This window comes from Nerophis lumbriciformis, linkage group LG11, assembly GCF_033978685.3.
Source record: "Nerophis lumbriciformis linkage group LG11, RoL_Nlum_v2.1, whole genome shotgun sequence".
Taxonomy (NCBI): domain Eukaryota; kingdom Metazoa; phylum Chordata; class Actinopteri; order Syngnathiformes; family Syngnathidae; genus Nerophis; species Nerophis lumbriciformis.
In genome coordinates, this window is record NC_084558.2 from 53,468,756 (window position 1) to 53,485,827 (window position 17,072).

General features: G+C 44.9%; 1 protein-coding gene across 1 annotated transcript; it reads right to left on the reverse strand.

Annotated features, from left to right (window-relative positions):
* Nucleotides 1–6,330: 6,330 nt before the first annotated feature.
* Nucleotides 6,331–16,714, reverse strand: arid6 (AT-rich interaction domain 6). Its single transcript, XM_061966030.1, has 6 exons — nt 16,563–16,714; nt 16,140–16,293; nt 8,769–8,821; nt 8,234–8,331; nt 7,984–8,149; nt 6,331–7,824 (listed from the first exon to the last, which is right to left on the reverse strand). The coding sequence occupies exons 1-6, from the start codon at nt 16,572–16,574 to the stop codon at nt 6,448–6,450; spliced, it is 1,860 nt and encodes a 619-aa protein (XP_061822014.1). The 5' UTR covers nt 16,575–16,714; the 3' UTR covers nt 6,331–6,447.
* Between the last annotated feature and the right edge of the window lie 358 nt (nt 16,715–17,072).

The window sequence follows — 17,072 nt, forward strand, 5'->3', positions numbered from 1 at the left end:
GCACTTTACATTGAGTAAACAACCTTAAAGGGGAACATTATCACAATTTCAGAAGGGTTAAAACCATTAAAAATCAGTTCCCAGTGGCTTATTTTATTTTTCGAAGTTTTTTTTCAAAATTCTACCCATCGCGCAATATCCCTAAAAAAAAGCTTCAAAGTGCCTGATATTTTTCCACGATTTCAGCACTCAGGTTAACCATACCTAAATAGACACAAAATACTGCATTACACAAGACTACCCGAATGTACTCGAATGATTGAAAAAAATAAGCTAAATTATTGGTAAACACGGTTTATGTATAATAATTTACGTAAAAAACCGCGAGTAATGAATAAAGTTTTCATCAATTAATATATTCTGTAGACATACCCTCATCCGCTCTCTTTTCCTGAAAGCTGATCTGTCCAGTTTTGGACATCCAGGGGGTTTAGCTCGCCCGTCTGCGGGAACAAACTGCCGCCATTGCTTGCCGTGCTACCGAGGTCCTTTGTCCCTGAATAGCTCACACACTCCGGCAGATTCAACGGGGGTCTGGCGGCAGATTTCTTTGACCTTATGGTTGGAAATGCATCTGCTTTGAGTGTCGCAGGATATCCACACATTCTTGCCATCTCTGTCGTAGCATAGCTTCCGTCGGTAAAGTTTGCGGAACAAACGACTGACCATTTTCGTCGTCTTTCCCCACACCCTCGTATTTTGAACAAATTTCGTCCAATTTCTTGCCACTTTGGCATCTTTGGGCCACTGGTGCAACTTGAATCCGTCCCTGTTGGTGTTGTTACACCCTCCGACAACACACACCGACAACGTTGTGACGTCATCGCTCCGAGAGCGAATAATAGAAAGGCGTTTAATTCGCCAAAATTCACCCATTTAGAGTTCGGAAATCGGTTAAAAAAATATATGGTCTTTTTTCTGCAACATCAAGGTATATATTGACGCTTACATAGGTCTGGTGATAATGTTCCCCTTTAAAGTGCTACAGTGTATTTTTTAAAAGAAGGGGTTTTAAGCCTTTTTTTAAAACCATCCACAGTCTGTGGAGCCCTCAGGTGGTCAGGGAGAGCGTTCCCCAGACTGGGAGCGGCGGAGCAGAAAGCCCGGTCTCCCATTGCTCGTAGCTTTGTCCTCGGAGGTTGGAGGAGGTTAGCCTGTCCGGAGCCGAGGTGTCGTGTGGAGCAGTGTTTTTCAACCTTTTTTGAGCAAAGGCACATTTTTTTTCATTGAAAAAATCCTGAGGCACACCAAAAGCAGAAATCATTATAAAACTAAACTCAGTAGCCTCAGCCTTCCCGGTAAGGTCTATTCAGGTGTACTGGAGAGGAGGCTACGCCGGATAGTCGAACCTCGGATTCAGGAGGAACAGTGTGGTTTTCGTCCTGGTCGTGGAACTGTGGACCAGCTCTATACTCTCGGCAGGGTCCTTGAGGGTGCATGGGAGTTTGCCCAACCAGTCTACATGTGTTTTGTGGACTTGGAGAAGGCATTCAACCGTGTCCGTCGGGAAGTCCTGTGGGGAGTGCTCAGAGAGTATGGGGTAACGGACTGTCTTATTGTGGCGGTCCGCTCCCTGTATGATCAGTGTCAGAGCTTGATCCGCATTGCCGGCAGTAAGTCGGACACGTTTCCAGTGAGGGTTGGACTCCGCCAAGGCTGCCCTTTGTCACCCATTCTGTTCATAACCTTTATGGACAGAATTTCTAGGCGCAGTCAAGGCGTTGAGGGGATCCGGTTTGGTGGCTGCAGGATTAGGTCTCTGCTTTTTGCAGATGATTTGGTCCTGATGGCTTCATCTGGCCAGGATCTTCAGCTCTCACTGGATCGGTTCGCAGCTGAGTGTGAAGCGACTGGGATGAGAATCAGCACCTCCAAGTCCGAGTCCATGGTTCTCGCCCGGAAAAGGGTGGAGTGCCATATCCGGGTTGGGGAGAAGATCTTGCCCCAAGTGGAGGAGTTCAAGTACCTCGGAGTCTTGTTCACGAGTGAGGGAAGAGTGGATGGTGAGATCGACAGGCGGATCGGTGCGGCGTCTTCAGTAATGCGGACGCTGTATCGATCCGTTGTGGTGAAGAAGGAGCTGAGCCGGAAGGCAAAGCTCTCAATTTACCGGTCGATCTACGTTCCCATCCTCACCTATGGTCATGAGCTTTGGGTTATGACCGAAAGGACAAGATCACGGGTACAAGCGGCCGAAATGAGTTTCCTCCGCCGGGTGGCGGGGCTCTCCCTTAGAGATAGGGTGAGAAGCTCTGTCATCCGGGGGGAGCTCAAAGTAAAGCCGCTGCTCCTCCACATGGAGAGGAGCCAGATGAGGTGGTTCGGGCATCTGGTCAGGATGCCACCCGAGCGCCTCCCTAAGGAGGTGTTTAGGGCATGTCCGACCGGTAGGAGGCCACGAGGAAGACCCAGGACACGTTGGGAAGACTATGTCTCCCGGCTGGCCTGGGAACGCCTCGGGATCCCCCGGGAGGAGCTGGACCAAGTGGCTGGGAAGAGGGAAGTCTGGGCTTCCCTGCTTAGGCTGCTGCCCCCGCGACCCGACCTCGGATAAGCGGAAGAAGATGGATGGATGGATTATTGTCAAAACATGTTTGTTTAAATATTCACATACAATTGATGTCAACAACATTTTGAGAGTTTGCTGCAAAATGTGCCATGTTTTTGAGGCTTTACAATAACAATTTGTGATTTTTATGAATTGGTCGTCAATGTCCAGACCTGTCTCCCATCGAAAATGTGTGGCGCATTATAAATACGACAGCTGAGACCTCGGACTGTTGAACAACTGAAACTCTACATAAAACAAGAATGGGAAAGAATTCCACTTTCAAATCTTCAACAATTAGTTTCCTCAGTTCCCAATTGTTTATTGAGTGTTGTTAAAAGAAAAGGGGATGTAACACAGTGGTGAACATGCCCTTTCCCGACTACTTTGGCACGTGTTGCAGCCATGAAATTCTAAGTTAATTATTATTTGCAAAAAAAAAAAAAAAAAAGTTTATGAGTTTGAACATCAAATATGTTGTCTTTGTAGCATATTCAACTGAATATGGCTTGAAAAGGATTTGCAAATCATTGTATTCCGTTTATATTTACATCTAGCACAATTTCCCAACTCATATGGAAACGGGGTTTGTAGAATAGAAAACGCTCTACAGCCCGCAGACTTTTTTTGGGCTCTGGGAATCACTAATAAGCCGGAGTTCTTTGAATGCAGATTTCTTGCCGGGACATATGGTACAATACAATCAGCAAGACAGGATGGAGCTAGACCGTGTAGTATTTTATACGTAAGTAGTAAAACCTTAAAGTCACATCTTAAGTGCACAGGAAGCCAGTGCAGGTGAGCCAGTATAGGTACATATATATAGTAGAGATGCCTCGGATAGGCAATTATTTCATCCGCAACCGCATCAGAAAGTCGTCAACCATCCGCCATCCACCCGATGTAACATTTGATCAGAACCGCACCCGCCCGCACCCGCCCGTTGTTATATATCTAATATAGACGATGCAAGGCATTAGTGAGGTTATAAAGCTTTTGCCTGTTAAAGAAAGGCGACTGATCCAATGCAGCACAGACATTCGCGTGCCACGCTGTCACGACCCAGACGCACACCAGTGCGCAATCATATGGGAGCCGCGCTGAGCGCACCTCCAAGCGCATCTCGCTGCCGGCGACGGCCGGGTATATGGGCCCGACGCTCCAGCGCCATCCATTTTCAGGGCTAGTTGATTCGGCAGGTGGGTTGTTACACACTCCTTAGCGGGTTCCGACTTCCATGGCCACCGTCCTGCTGTCTATATCAACCAGGGTGAGCCCCACCCCTTTCGTGAGCGCACTGCGCGCGGAGTGACCCCTGTTACGCGCCCCCGGCAACAGGGGTGGCGTTTTTGAGGCTTTACAATAACAATTTGTGATTTTTATGAATTTGTCGTCAATGTTTTCCTCGTAACCTCACCTCAAAAAGCACAGGATCGCAACAAAAAAAAATACTCTCATTCCATAGCACACATACTTAAAAGTACACACTCATGGCTCATTATCAAATGACTGTTTTGATTTATTCAAACGTATTATCGCCCGCCTGCTCCGTCGTCCACAAGTTGCAGGCATTCTCCGTGTATGTTTTACGCATGAAAAGTGTTTGTCCTTCTTAAAGGGTAACTGCACTTTTTGGGGAATTTTGCCTACACTTATGAGAGACAAGAACACAAAAGGCTTTTTTGCATTCTAACGTGTAAACATTGTTTCGTTACGGGTGGCTAACAATGCAGCTAATGGGAGCAATCAAGTCTACCTTTAAATCACTTTGAAAATACATTCAAAAAGCGTCAACAACACTTCATTTACGTTCTGTAACCTGCATAATAACCAAGCTGTAGCAACATTGTTATTGTCAGAGCGTAATGACACATTGGCGTGCTTCGGTATTAGCCGTAAAAGCTAACTACAGAAAGAGATAAGCTAGTTTCTACGTCAACACGAAAGACATTTGAGTTTGTAATGCACAACAATGCGATCGGACACCAAGCTGTACTGACTGAAAAACATGAACAATCATATTACAGTGCCTGTAAAGTATTAGCCCGCATTTCATGTTTTGTTTGTACACAGCTCGCCAGACAGCGTGTGTACTGTAGTTGTAATAACACGCATGACGTGCTGTGTGTATCATGAGCAATATAAAGTGTGACTCACTCCATGGACACTTGTCTGTTTTGGTCCAGCTGGCCGAGGGCATTTTTTTCCCGTTTAATTTGGGTAAGCACTCCATTTATGTCAAAATAGCTTGGCTCCAAGTTCCACATTTACAGCGTCAGAGACACGCCGACCGCACTCTCTCGGCAGTCTATTCAATTGAATATAAGTTGAAAAGGATTTGTTGTATTCTCTTTTTATTTACCATTTACACAACGTGGGACCCCGAGGCGTTCCCAGGCCAGCCGGGAGACATAGTCTTCCCAACGTGTCCTGGGTCTTCCCCGCGGCCTCCTACCGGTCGGACGTGCCCTAAACACCTCCCTAGGGAGGCGTTCGGGTGGCATCCTGACCAGATGCCCGAACCACCTCATCTGGCTCCTCTCCATGTGGAGGAGCAGCGGCTTTACTTTGAGCTCCCCCCGGATGGCAGAGCTTCTCACCCTATCTCTAAGGGAGAGCCCCGCCACCCGGCGGAGGAAACTCATTTCGGCCGCTTGTACCCGTGATCTTGTCCTTTCGGTCATAACCCAAAGCTCATGACCATAGGTGAGGATGGGAACGTAGATCGACCGGTAAATTGAGAGCTTTGCCTTCCGGCTCAGCTCCTTCTTCACCACAACGGATCGATACAGCGTCCGCATTACTGAAGACGCCGCACCGATCCGCCTGTCGATCTCACCATCCACTCTTCCCTCACTCGTGAACAAGACTCCGAGGTACTTGAACTCCTCCACTTGGGGCAAGATCTCCTCCCCAACCCGGAGATGACACTCCACCCTTTTCCGGGCGAGAACCATGGACTCGGACTTGGAGGTGCTGATTCTCATCCCAGTCGCTTCACACTCGGCTGCGAACCGATCCAGTGAGAGCTGAAGATCCTGGCCAGATGAAGCCATCAGGACCACATCATCTGCAAAAAGCAGAGACCTAATCCTGCAGCCACCAAACCGGATCCCCTCAACGCCTTGACTGCGCCTAGAAATTCTGTCCATAAAAGTTATGAACAGAATCGGTGACAAAGGGCAGCCTTGGCGGAGTCCAACCCTCACTGGAAACGTGTCCGACTTACTGCCGGCAATGTGGACCAAGCTCTGGCACTGAGCATACAGGAAGAGCTGGACGAAGTGGCTGGGGAGAGGGAAGTCTGGGCTTCCCTGCTTAGGCTGCTGCCCCCGCGACCCGACCTCGGATAAGCGGAAGAAGATGGATGGATGGATGGATGGATGGATGGATTTACACAACGTGACAACTTCACTGCTTTTAGGTTTTGTACATTACCCTGAAGGCTTCGCGCTGCAGACTGGAACCAGAAGTTGGTCTGAGGTGTGGATCCTTGTTGTTCCTGCTTCGCCAATTTAAGGAACAAACATACATTTAGGTTTAACAGTTGATGTGTGCGTATGAGCGAAGCTCGCGAACAAGGTCGATTGGCGAAAATGATGCTGAGTCGCCAAAATATATGGGGAAGTGGCAAGTTTTGGACAGAGTAATTGACGTGATTGGTTACATTTGCGTGTATCGGCGCGATCGGGACATTGCAAAATCCAGGAAAGACTGAATATTTTGTAATTAGGATCAACAAAATGAAGACACCCAGAAAAAAAATCAAGAAGTATTTATATTTACATGTAAATAGGTGATTTACAAAACAGGAAACAAGCATAGTGCCATGCACATTGTCAAAATGGAACTCATTGGACGGATTTAAGGCAGTCTGTGCCGGCACATGGCCGCATGCGTCACGAAGAGCTGGAGATGATTTTCTTTAGCTTCATCACCTCCTCACTGGTGAGCTGCAGCACTGAGGCAGAGCCAGAATTCATCATCAGCAAAGACGATGACGAGAGCCTCGTCTCGACCGCCTTCGGACTTGCCGGCTTGATGTCGCCGTGGCGGCTCGTCGTCACCGTGAGGTCTTGCGGAACTGCAGGGGGACTCGGGGGTCTCTCCTTAGCGAGGGCCTCCCAATACGTTGGGGGTTTGGATCTGTGTGGTAAAGACATTCCCTGCGAGGGAAACGGACAGACATCCACGGTGGCGGCAGGTTTTTGAACGCTGCTGGAAGGCGAGTAGTCGGGGAAACTCTTGTGGCTTCGGACCTGGGGAGTCGCTGCTGCCTGGCCGCTCGACCTCGGGCTTGGCACTTTTCTGTTCACCACCCTCAGATCTTCGATTGTGGAGCTCTGCCGGTGGGAGGTAAAGTGAAATGATAGATTGGTTGGGAGCATGCCCTTGCTCCTTCGCTCCGCTTCCTCCACCTGCAGGTGGCGAGGTACCTGCTGAAGTAGCTGCTGAGGTAGCTGCTTCGCGTTGTTTGCCGCACCGTGCGGGCCGTACAGCCGTAGCCAGTTGTGGAACACGGACAGAGGGATTTCAATCTCCATTTTGCTGTTGTTTTCGGCAGGTATGTGACTGGGATTGAGTCTCCTCCCTTCTGGACTCGCCAGTTGCTCTTTTGTCATATTTCCGCAATCTGTCGGGCTTCCGTCATACTCTGGGCTACTCTTCGAGGTGAGGTCCACCATGACGTCCTCCCTCACTTTTTCGGGGTATGGCACTAATCCTGCAGCCGTTGCTTCATCCGGCTTTCTGCTTTCTTCTTTCCCGGTGAGGTCCACCACGACGTCCTCCCTCGCTTTTTCGGGGTATGGCACTACTCCTGCAGCCGCTGCTTCATCCGGCTTTCTGCTACCTTCTTTCCTTGCTACCTGCGGGTATTGTGGCGTGTACAGCGAGGAGGGCGTGTTCAAAAACTTTGGTGTTTTGCCGGACAAAGGCGGTGCGAATGATGACTTTGGGATTTTGTCGGTCCTCTGACACGGTGCTTTAATGCTCAGGTTGAGAGGCTCACTCAGTCCAGATGAAGACTTATACTGTTCCGCCAGGTAGCGCAAATGCTCCAGAGGCTCCTTCACCCTCTCTTTAGGCTTTGGTCCACATGGGGGGAAAGAGAATTTGGTCGGGGGGACTGTTGGTTGGTTGCGCGATGCCACAACAGAGGGAGGCATGGGGACGTAAGGGGGAAGAACCGAGGGACTCGGGTGGTAGTAGTGTGGGGGTCGGAATGGTAGAGGAAAGAGGCTCCGATGAGTGCCTGACTGGAGGTTGGAGGGGTTCTGTTATAGATAAAAGTGATTTGGATGTTAATTGGGATTCCTTCATTCAGCGTATTAAAGCAAATATTTGTGACTGCAGTGTCAATGGTTAAAAGGGCTAAAGAACATCTTCTTCCAGCATGACTGGAAAGAGTAACAGAAAAGTAACATTTGACCAACCTGGTGGTGCAGCGGCATTGACATCAGCTTGCGTTTGGCCGGTCTGGGGCCGTCGCAGACTCTGTCTTCCGGGCTATAACCGTGGTAGCGAAAGTGTTCCATGGGGTGCGGCAGTATGGCGCTCATCCGCTGTCCCTTCAGATGGCATTCGTACGGCAGCAGCAGCCTTGGCGTAACGAAGACAAAAAGCCAGTCAGGTTAGAAAACACCTCCACCCCTCACATCACACTCCTTCCCTGCCGTGACTCACTTCTCATAGTGGCGGCGGGTGCAGGTGGCCGCGCTCGTGCTGCGTGGGTTCCCTCCCAGCGAGTTGTAGACTTGCTTCCAAAGCTGCTGGGCCGTCACCTGTCGGCACACAGGCGAACAACACGAGACGGTATTAGGTTTTTGGAGGTTTTCAGGGTGTGCAATGTGACCATCAAGCAATCCTGTCCAGTTCGGTTCACCTTGGTACGGTTTGAATCAATAAATCCTGATCCGGATAACTGCGTCGGCTTCTTAAGTAGCGTGGCATCATGACTTTTCTGATTGATTAACCAAGATACGCTCGTCAGGCAGTCGCAACGTTTCTCAGTGGGAGTTTTTCCTTCCGTCTTTCGCCAACGATTCCAATTCCAGTGACCATTTTACTAACCAACCAATGCATTGCAGCATGCGCCACCCTACATGGTTCAAACTGTACTGTAGGTTGCTAAACAGTTCTGCCAACCTTTGCGAAAGAAAACAACTAAAGATGCGTTCCGAACTGAACCGAACGGTACAACTTGGCGGTGAAAACGTACCTGGTGGTAGCCCCCAAAGCTTCTGACCGTCTTGAACATGACGTATAGATCAACTGTGGGGGGAAAAAACACGATTCAGGCACAATTCACTGATAAACAATGTGTGACATATAACGTGTGCAAAATGATTAGGCAAATTGTGTTTTTTGTAAACATAGGGAGACTATTATTGTGCACCTAAATGAATGTTTCTGTGCTCCCTTGCCAATGTTTTGGCACTTTCCAGAGTGCTGCATCTGCCCTGAAAGACAGTTGAATGTTTCTTTTGTCTCATTTTGCCCCGGGGGGAAAAAAAGCTGCCTAATAATTTGCTAATAACTCCGTGGACCACACCCTCCCTCGTTACTCAGATAGCAGGTATGCTGAAAGGGGAACTGCACTTGTTTTGGAATCTTACCTGTCATTCACAATAAGACAAGAACGTAAATGTTTATTGCTTCTTTTTTTTTTATGCGTTCTAAATCGTAAAATACGGCAAGTACGTGGTGGCTAACAATGCAGCTAAAGGGAGTACCGTATTTTCCGCACTATAAGGCGCACCGGATTATTAGCCGCACCTTCAATGAATGGCATATTTCATAACTTTGTCCACCAATAAGCCGCCCCGGACTATAAGCCGCGCCTACGCTGCGCTAAAGGGAATGTCAAAAAAACAGTCAGATAGGTCAGTCAAACTTTAATAATATATTGAAAACCAGCGTTCTAACAACTCTGTCCCAAAATGTACGCAAATGTGCAATCACAAACATAGTAAAATTCAAAATAGTGCAGAGCAATAGCAACATAATGTTGCTCCAACGTTAATGTCACAACACACAAAATAAACATAGCGCTCACTTTCTGAAGTTATTCTTCATTCGTAAATCCTTCGAATTCTTCGTCTTCGGTGTCCGAATTGAAAAGTTGGGCAAATGTGGGATCCAAAATGGCCGGTTCCGTCTCGTCGAAGTCATCGGAGTCAGTGTCACTGTTCAGCAGTTCTGTGAATCCTGCCTTCCGGAAAGCTCGGACCACAGTTGTGACCGAAATATCTGCCCAGGCATTTACGATCCACTGGCAGATGTTGGCGTATGTCGTCCGGCGCTGTCTCCCTGTCTTAGTGAAGGTGTGTTCGCCTTCGGTCATCCATTGTTCCCACGCCGTTCGCAGTCGTGATTTGAATGCCCTGTTGACACCAATATCCAGCGGTTGGAGTTCTTTGGTTAATCCACCCGGAATGACGGCGAGTGTTGTATTTGTGTGCTTCACTTGTTTTTTGACACCATCTGTGATGTGGGCGCGCATGGAGTCGTATATCAACATGGACGGAGCTGTGTGAAAAAAGCCACCCGGCCTCTTCGCGTAAACTTCCCTTAACCACTCGCTCATCTTTTCTTCATCCATCCATCCCTTCGAGTTAGCTTTTATGATGACGCCGGCTGGAAAGGTCTCTTTTGGCAAGGTCTTCCTTTTGAATATCACCATGGGTGGAAGTTTCTGGCCTTTAGCATGGCAAGCTAGAACCACAGTGAAGGACGACTTCTCATTCCCTGTGGTGCGAATATTCACCGTACGTGCTCCCGTTGTATCCACAGTGCGGTTCACAGGAATATCAAAAGTCAGTGGAACCTCGTCCATGTTGATAATGTGCTCTGGCCGGATCTTTTTTTCAGCTATCTTGTTTTTACAATATGCACGGAAAGTAGCCAGCTTTTCTTTAAAGTCGTTAGGCAGTTGCTGTGAAATAGTGGTCCGTGTGCGGATGGAGAGATTGCGTCTTTTCATGAACCGGAAACACCAAGAAGCACCACCTTTAAAATCATCCAGGTGAAGTTCGCTTGCTAGCGTTGTTGCCTTAATTCGAATAGTGATGGTGCTGACACTTCTGCTTGCTGCTCTCTGCTCAACAACCCACTGTTCCAGTTTGTCCTCCAACAGTTGCCATCTTGCTTTGTTCCCTCGGAAACTCTGTTTTGTCTTCTTTACCTGGCGCAGGTCATCTTCTTGCTTCCTCCACCTACGCACCATTGATTCATTTATGTTATATTCTCTTGCTGCTGCTCTATTTCCGTGTTCTTCGGCATGACTTATTGCCTTAAGTTTAAATTCTGCGTTATACGCGTGTCGCTTAGTAGGAGCCATTTTGTGGTCTGGTCTTTACAGATGTAAACACACAAAGGAAATGAAACGAAAATCCGCGCGCTTCTTCTTCTTCCGGGGGCGGGTGGTTGCTTACAGTAGAAGAAGAAGCGCTTCCTGTTCTATGGGGGCGGGTGCTTACCTTGGCGGTTGCTTGCGTAGAAGAAGAAGCGCTTCCTGTTCTACCGGGAAAAAAGATGGCGGCTGTTTACCTAAGTTGCGAGATCGAAACTTTATGAAAATGAATCTTAATATTTATCCATATATAAAGCGCACCGGGTTAAAAGCCGCACTGTCAGCTTTTGAGTAAATTTGTGGTCTTTAGGTGCGGCTAATGGTGCGGAAAATACGGTACTTTAATTTGCCCACAAAGCCCTCTAAAAAAACCCGCCAAAAATACTCCATTTACATCTTGTGACCTGAATATATTACATATAGTGTTAGCGATATTGTTATTATAAGTGCTAACGCTGACAAACTATTTTTAGCGGCACTGAGATCACAGCTAGCTAACTAGCTTATGCTGCTATATTGACAAACTGAGCTGCTGCATCGGCTCTGAGTTGGTGAAAGTTAACTCTAGATTATAAATCATGTGTCTCAATTGGTGGTTATGGTTCTCGCCCGGAAAAGGGTGGAGTGCCATCTCCGGGTTGGGGAGGAGACCCTGCCCCAAGTGGAGGAGTTCAAGTGCCTCGGAGTCTTGTTCACGAGTGGGGTAAGAGTGGATGGTGAGATCGACAGGCGGATCGGTGCGGCGTCTTCAGTAATGCGGACGCTGTATCGATCCGTTGTGGTGAAGAAGGAGCTGAGCCGGAAGGCAAAGCTCTCAATTTACCGGTCGATCTACGTTCCCATCCTCACCTATGGTCATGAGCTTTGGGTTATGACCGAAAGGACAAGATCACGGGTACAAGCGGCCCAAATGAGTTTCCTCCGCCGGGTGGCGGGGCTCTCCCTTAGAGATAGGGTGAGAAGCTCTGTCATCCGGGAGGAGCTCAAAGTAAAGCTGCTGCTCCTCCACATGGAGAGGAGCCAGATGAGGTGGTTCGGGCATCTGGTCAGGATGCTACCCGAACGCCTCCCTAGGAAGGTGTTTAGGGCACGTCCGACCGGTAGGAGGCCACGGGGAAGACCCAGGACACGTTGGGAAGACTATGTCTCCCGGCTGTTCATAACTTTTATGGACAGAATTTCTAGGCGCAGTCAAGGCGTTGAGGGGATCCGGTTTGGTGGCTGCAGGATTAGGTCTCTGCTTTTTGCAGATGATGTGGTCCTGATGGCTTCATCTGGCCAGGATCTTCAGGTCTCACTGGATCGGTTCGCAGCCGAGTGTGAAGCGACTGGGATGAGAATCAGCACCTCCAAGTCCGAGTCCATGGTTCTCGCCCGGAAAAGGGTGGAGTGTCATCTCCGGGTTGGGGAGGAGACCCTGCCCCAAGTGGAGGAGTTCAAGTGCCTCGGAGTCTTGTTCACGAGTGAGGGAAGAGTGGATCGTGAGATCGACAGGCGGATCGGTGCGGCGTCTTCAGTAATGCGGACGCTGTATCGATCCGTTGTGGTGAAGAAGGAGCTGAGCCGGAAGGCAAAGCTCTCAATTTACCGGTCGATCTACGTTCCCATCCTCACCTATGGTCATGAGCTTTGGGTTATGACCGAAAGGACAAGATCACGGGTACAAGCGGCCCAAATGAGTTTCCTCCGCCGGGTGGCAGGGCTCTCCCTTAGAGATAGGGTGAGAAGCTCTGTCATCCGGGAGGAGCTCAAAGTAAAGCCGCTGCTCCTCCACATGGAGAGGAGCCAGATGAGGTGGTTCGGGCATCTGGTCAGGATGCCACCCGAACGCCTCCCTCGGGAGGTGTTTAGGGCACGTCCGACTGGTAGGAGGCCACGGGGAAGACCCAGGACACGTTGGGAAGACTATGTCTCCCGGCTGGCCTGGGAACGCCTCGGGATCCCCCGGGAGAGGGAAGTCTGGGCTTCCCTGCTTAGGCTGCTGCCCCCGCAACCCGACCTCGGATAAGCGGAAGAAGATGGATGGATGGATGGATGTCTCAATTGGATAGTAGAAAGTTGTGGACATAAATTGAGAAGTTGGTCAACATTGTCATCCAACTTTGTCATGAAAAGATGCTTGTTTACGACAAAAAAAATTGAATAATTCTTCATCTAAACGGGACGCTATGAACATCCCGTCAGTCGGCATCCCATTGGGAGCAGACGTTGTGCAGTAAGTGATTGTTTGATTTTGTTCATTGTTGTATGTCTTGTTTAACAGTTAGCAACACTGCTACTTGCTGGGTCGTCGAAAACCATGCATCCTCCTTTTGTTCAGGCTCAAAAATATATGTTTCTGGATCATCATTCGTCGCAAAGTCGTCGTGTTTATCTTTCATAAAGTCAGCCGTGATTAGTAGCACTTTTGTTGAAGGGACAAGCGAAAGTTGTGACGCGTCTGTGAAATTAATACTCCGCCGTATGCCTGAAATGAGCAAAATATGTAAATATTGCATGTTATTATAAATGTTACTGCATGACATATATACTTACATCATGTATATATTACATGTTATTATGAATGTTACTAGATACTACATATATACTTACATCATGTATATATTACATGTTATTATGAATGTTACTACATGACATATATACTTACATCATGTATATATTACATGTTATTATGAATGTTACTAGATACTACATATATACTTACATCATGTATATATTACATGTTATTATGAATGTTACTACATTACATATATACTTACATCATGTATATATTACATGTTATTATGAATGTTACTACATGACATATATACTTACATCATGTATATATTACATGTTATTATGAATGTTACTACATGACATATATACTTACATCATGTATATATTACATGTTACTATGAATGTTACTACATGACATATATACTTACATCATGTATATATTACATGTTATTGTGAATGTTACCACATGACATATATACTTACATCATGTATATATTACATGTTATTATGAATGTTACTACATGACATATATACTTACATCATGTATATATTACATGTTATTATGAATCTTACTACATGACATATATACTTACATCATGTATATATGACATGTTATTATGAATGTTACTAGATACTACATATATACTTACATCATGTATATATTACATGTTATTATGAACGTTACTAGATACTACATATATACTTACATCATGTATATATTACATGTTATTATGAATGTTACTACATGACATATATACTTACATCATGTATATATGACATGTTATTATGAATGTTACTACATGACATATATACTTACATCATGTATATATTACATGTTATTATGAATGTTACTAGATACTACATATATACTTACATCATTTATATAAATTACATGTTATTATGAATGTTACTACATGACATATATGCTTACATCATGTATATATGAGATGTTATTATGAATGTTACTAGATACTACATATATACTTACATCATGTATATATTACATGTTATTATGAATGTTACTAGATACTACATATATACTTACATCATTTATATATATTACATGTTATTATGAATGTTACTAGATACTACATATATACTTACATCATGTATATATTACATGTTATTATGAATGTTACTACATGACATATATACTTACATCATGTATGTATTACATGTTATTATGAATGTTACTACATGACATATATACTTACATCATTTATATATATTACTTGTTATTATGAATGTTACTACATGACATATATACTTACATCATGTATATATTACATGTTATTATGAATGTTACTACATGACATATATACTTACATCATGTATATATTACATGTTACTATGAATGTTACTACATGACATATATACTTACATCATGTATATATGAGATGTTATTATGAATGTTACTAGATACTACATATATACTTACATCATGTATATATTACATGCTATTATAAATGTTACTACATGACATATATACTTACATCATGTATATATTACATGTTATTATAAATGTTACTACATGACATATATACTTACATCATGTATATATGACATGTTATTATGAATGTTACTAGATACTACATATATACTTACATCATGTATCTATTACATGTTATTATGAATGTTACTAGATAGTACATATATACTTACATCATGTATATATTACATGTTATTATGAATGTTACTAGATACTACATACATACTTACATCATGTATATATTACATGTTATTATGAATGTTACTACATGACATATATATTTACATCATGTAAATATTACATGTTATTATGAATGTTACTAGATACTACATATATACTTACATCATGTATATATTACATGTTATTATGAATGTTACTAGATACTACATATATACTTACATCATGTATATATTACATGTTATTATGAATGTTACTAGATACTACATATATACTTACATCATGTATATATTACATGTTATTATGAATGTTACTAGATACTACATATATACTTACATCATGTATATATTACATGTTATTATGAATGTTACTAGATACTACATATATACTTACATCATGTAAATATTACATGTTATTATGAATGTTACTAGATACTACATATATACTTACATCATGTATATATTACATGTTATTATGAATGTTACTAGATACTACATATATACTTACATCATGTAAATATTACATGTTATTATGAATGTTACTAGAGACTACATATATACTTACATCATGTATATATTACATGTTATTATGAATGTTACTAGATACTACATATATACTTACATCATGTATATATTACATGTTATTATGAATGTTACTAGATACTACATATATACTTACATTATGTATATATTACATGTTATTATGAATGTTACTACATTACATAGAAACTTACAGCGTTGATGGAGATGTTTGGATGTTTTTAGGGCACTTATAGATTAGAGATTGATAGGCAAAATTCAGCAGTTCTCCTTTAAATCCAATGCCTACTGGAATGACCCGGTGTTAGAGTCGGAACGTTTGCAGAAAAATGGCATCACTGGCTTACAAGTCGCCAGTTGATACTATCTCATGTCGGGTGCGTTGGAAAGGTCAAACGGTTTTGTGTTGACGGATGCCCTTTGCGTTGTGTCATTCTACGACATGTCAGATCACGCTTGCCATCTGTAACGTGGCGCATTGTACGCCGACTATTGTGTACTTTATGTCAGGCCCATGACGCTGAGAAGAACAAGTACTTTGTTTGAAGCCCAGGTGAGGGATCCTCTCGATGGGAGTGTCTCGCTTCTTCATGAAAAGGTACAGACTCTTAAGGAACTGCTCCTCGCCCGGGTCTACTGACTCTCTGCGCCGGTCCTCCTGGACCCCCAGGCGGGCCATGGTCATGTGTACCTGAGAGGACGACAACACCCTCGTTATCATCATCTTAAGTTTCCCGAGACCCGTCGACACGTGATCACAAATCAAAGCAACGTCGCATCAGTGAGTCCTTTCAAAGATGACACACGGGGGCGGTCGACGGACCGCTCCTTGTCCTGGTTGTCCCACCCCAGATCTCGCCGTGCACAATTAGGCTAATTTTGAATCCGTTAAAATTGGTTAAATTATTTTTATATCAGGACAAAAAGGCCTGACATGTGCAAAGTGCTCTTAGCGCTCACCTGTCTCTCCATGTTCACTGAGCGCCTCGTCCAATCCAGCACCAAAAAACTACAAAACACGGACAGATGCGTCCGTCCCGGTGGCCGTTTGCAAATATGCAACAATAACCACGAGGCCGCCTACTTCAACCTCCCGCTGCTGACATTCAAACCTGGTCCGACCGGTCCGACCTGCTGTCAAACGGAATCGAACCGCGCTGGGCACAAATTGGCAGAAAATTTTAGGATGAAGGCTTCTGAGAGGAGAATATTTTTTGATGTTGTTTTTGTTACAAACAGTAGGAGAGCCTTCGGGTTTGTAAGTAAATAACCCGGCGAGTGGACGCATTAGAAGAAGTCAGATTGTCGTGCTGATATGCGCGGCATGTCAGCGCACCGTCATCATATTAATGAAGATAATTATCAGGGCAGGAACAAGAAATGTCACATTTCAACGGCTCCGAGTGTATTTTGCTTGAGCTGAGGTTTTGATGGCAAAGTCAATGTTTTATTTTATGCTGATTGTCAATC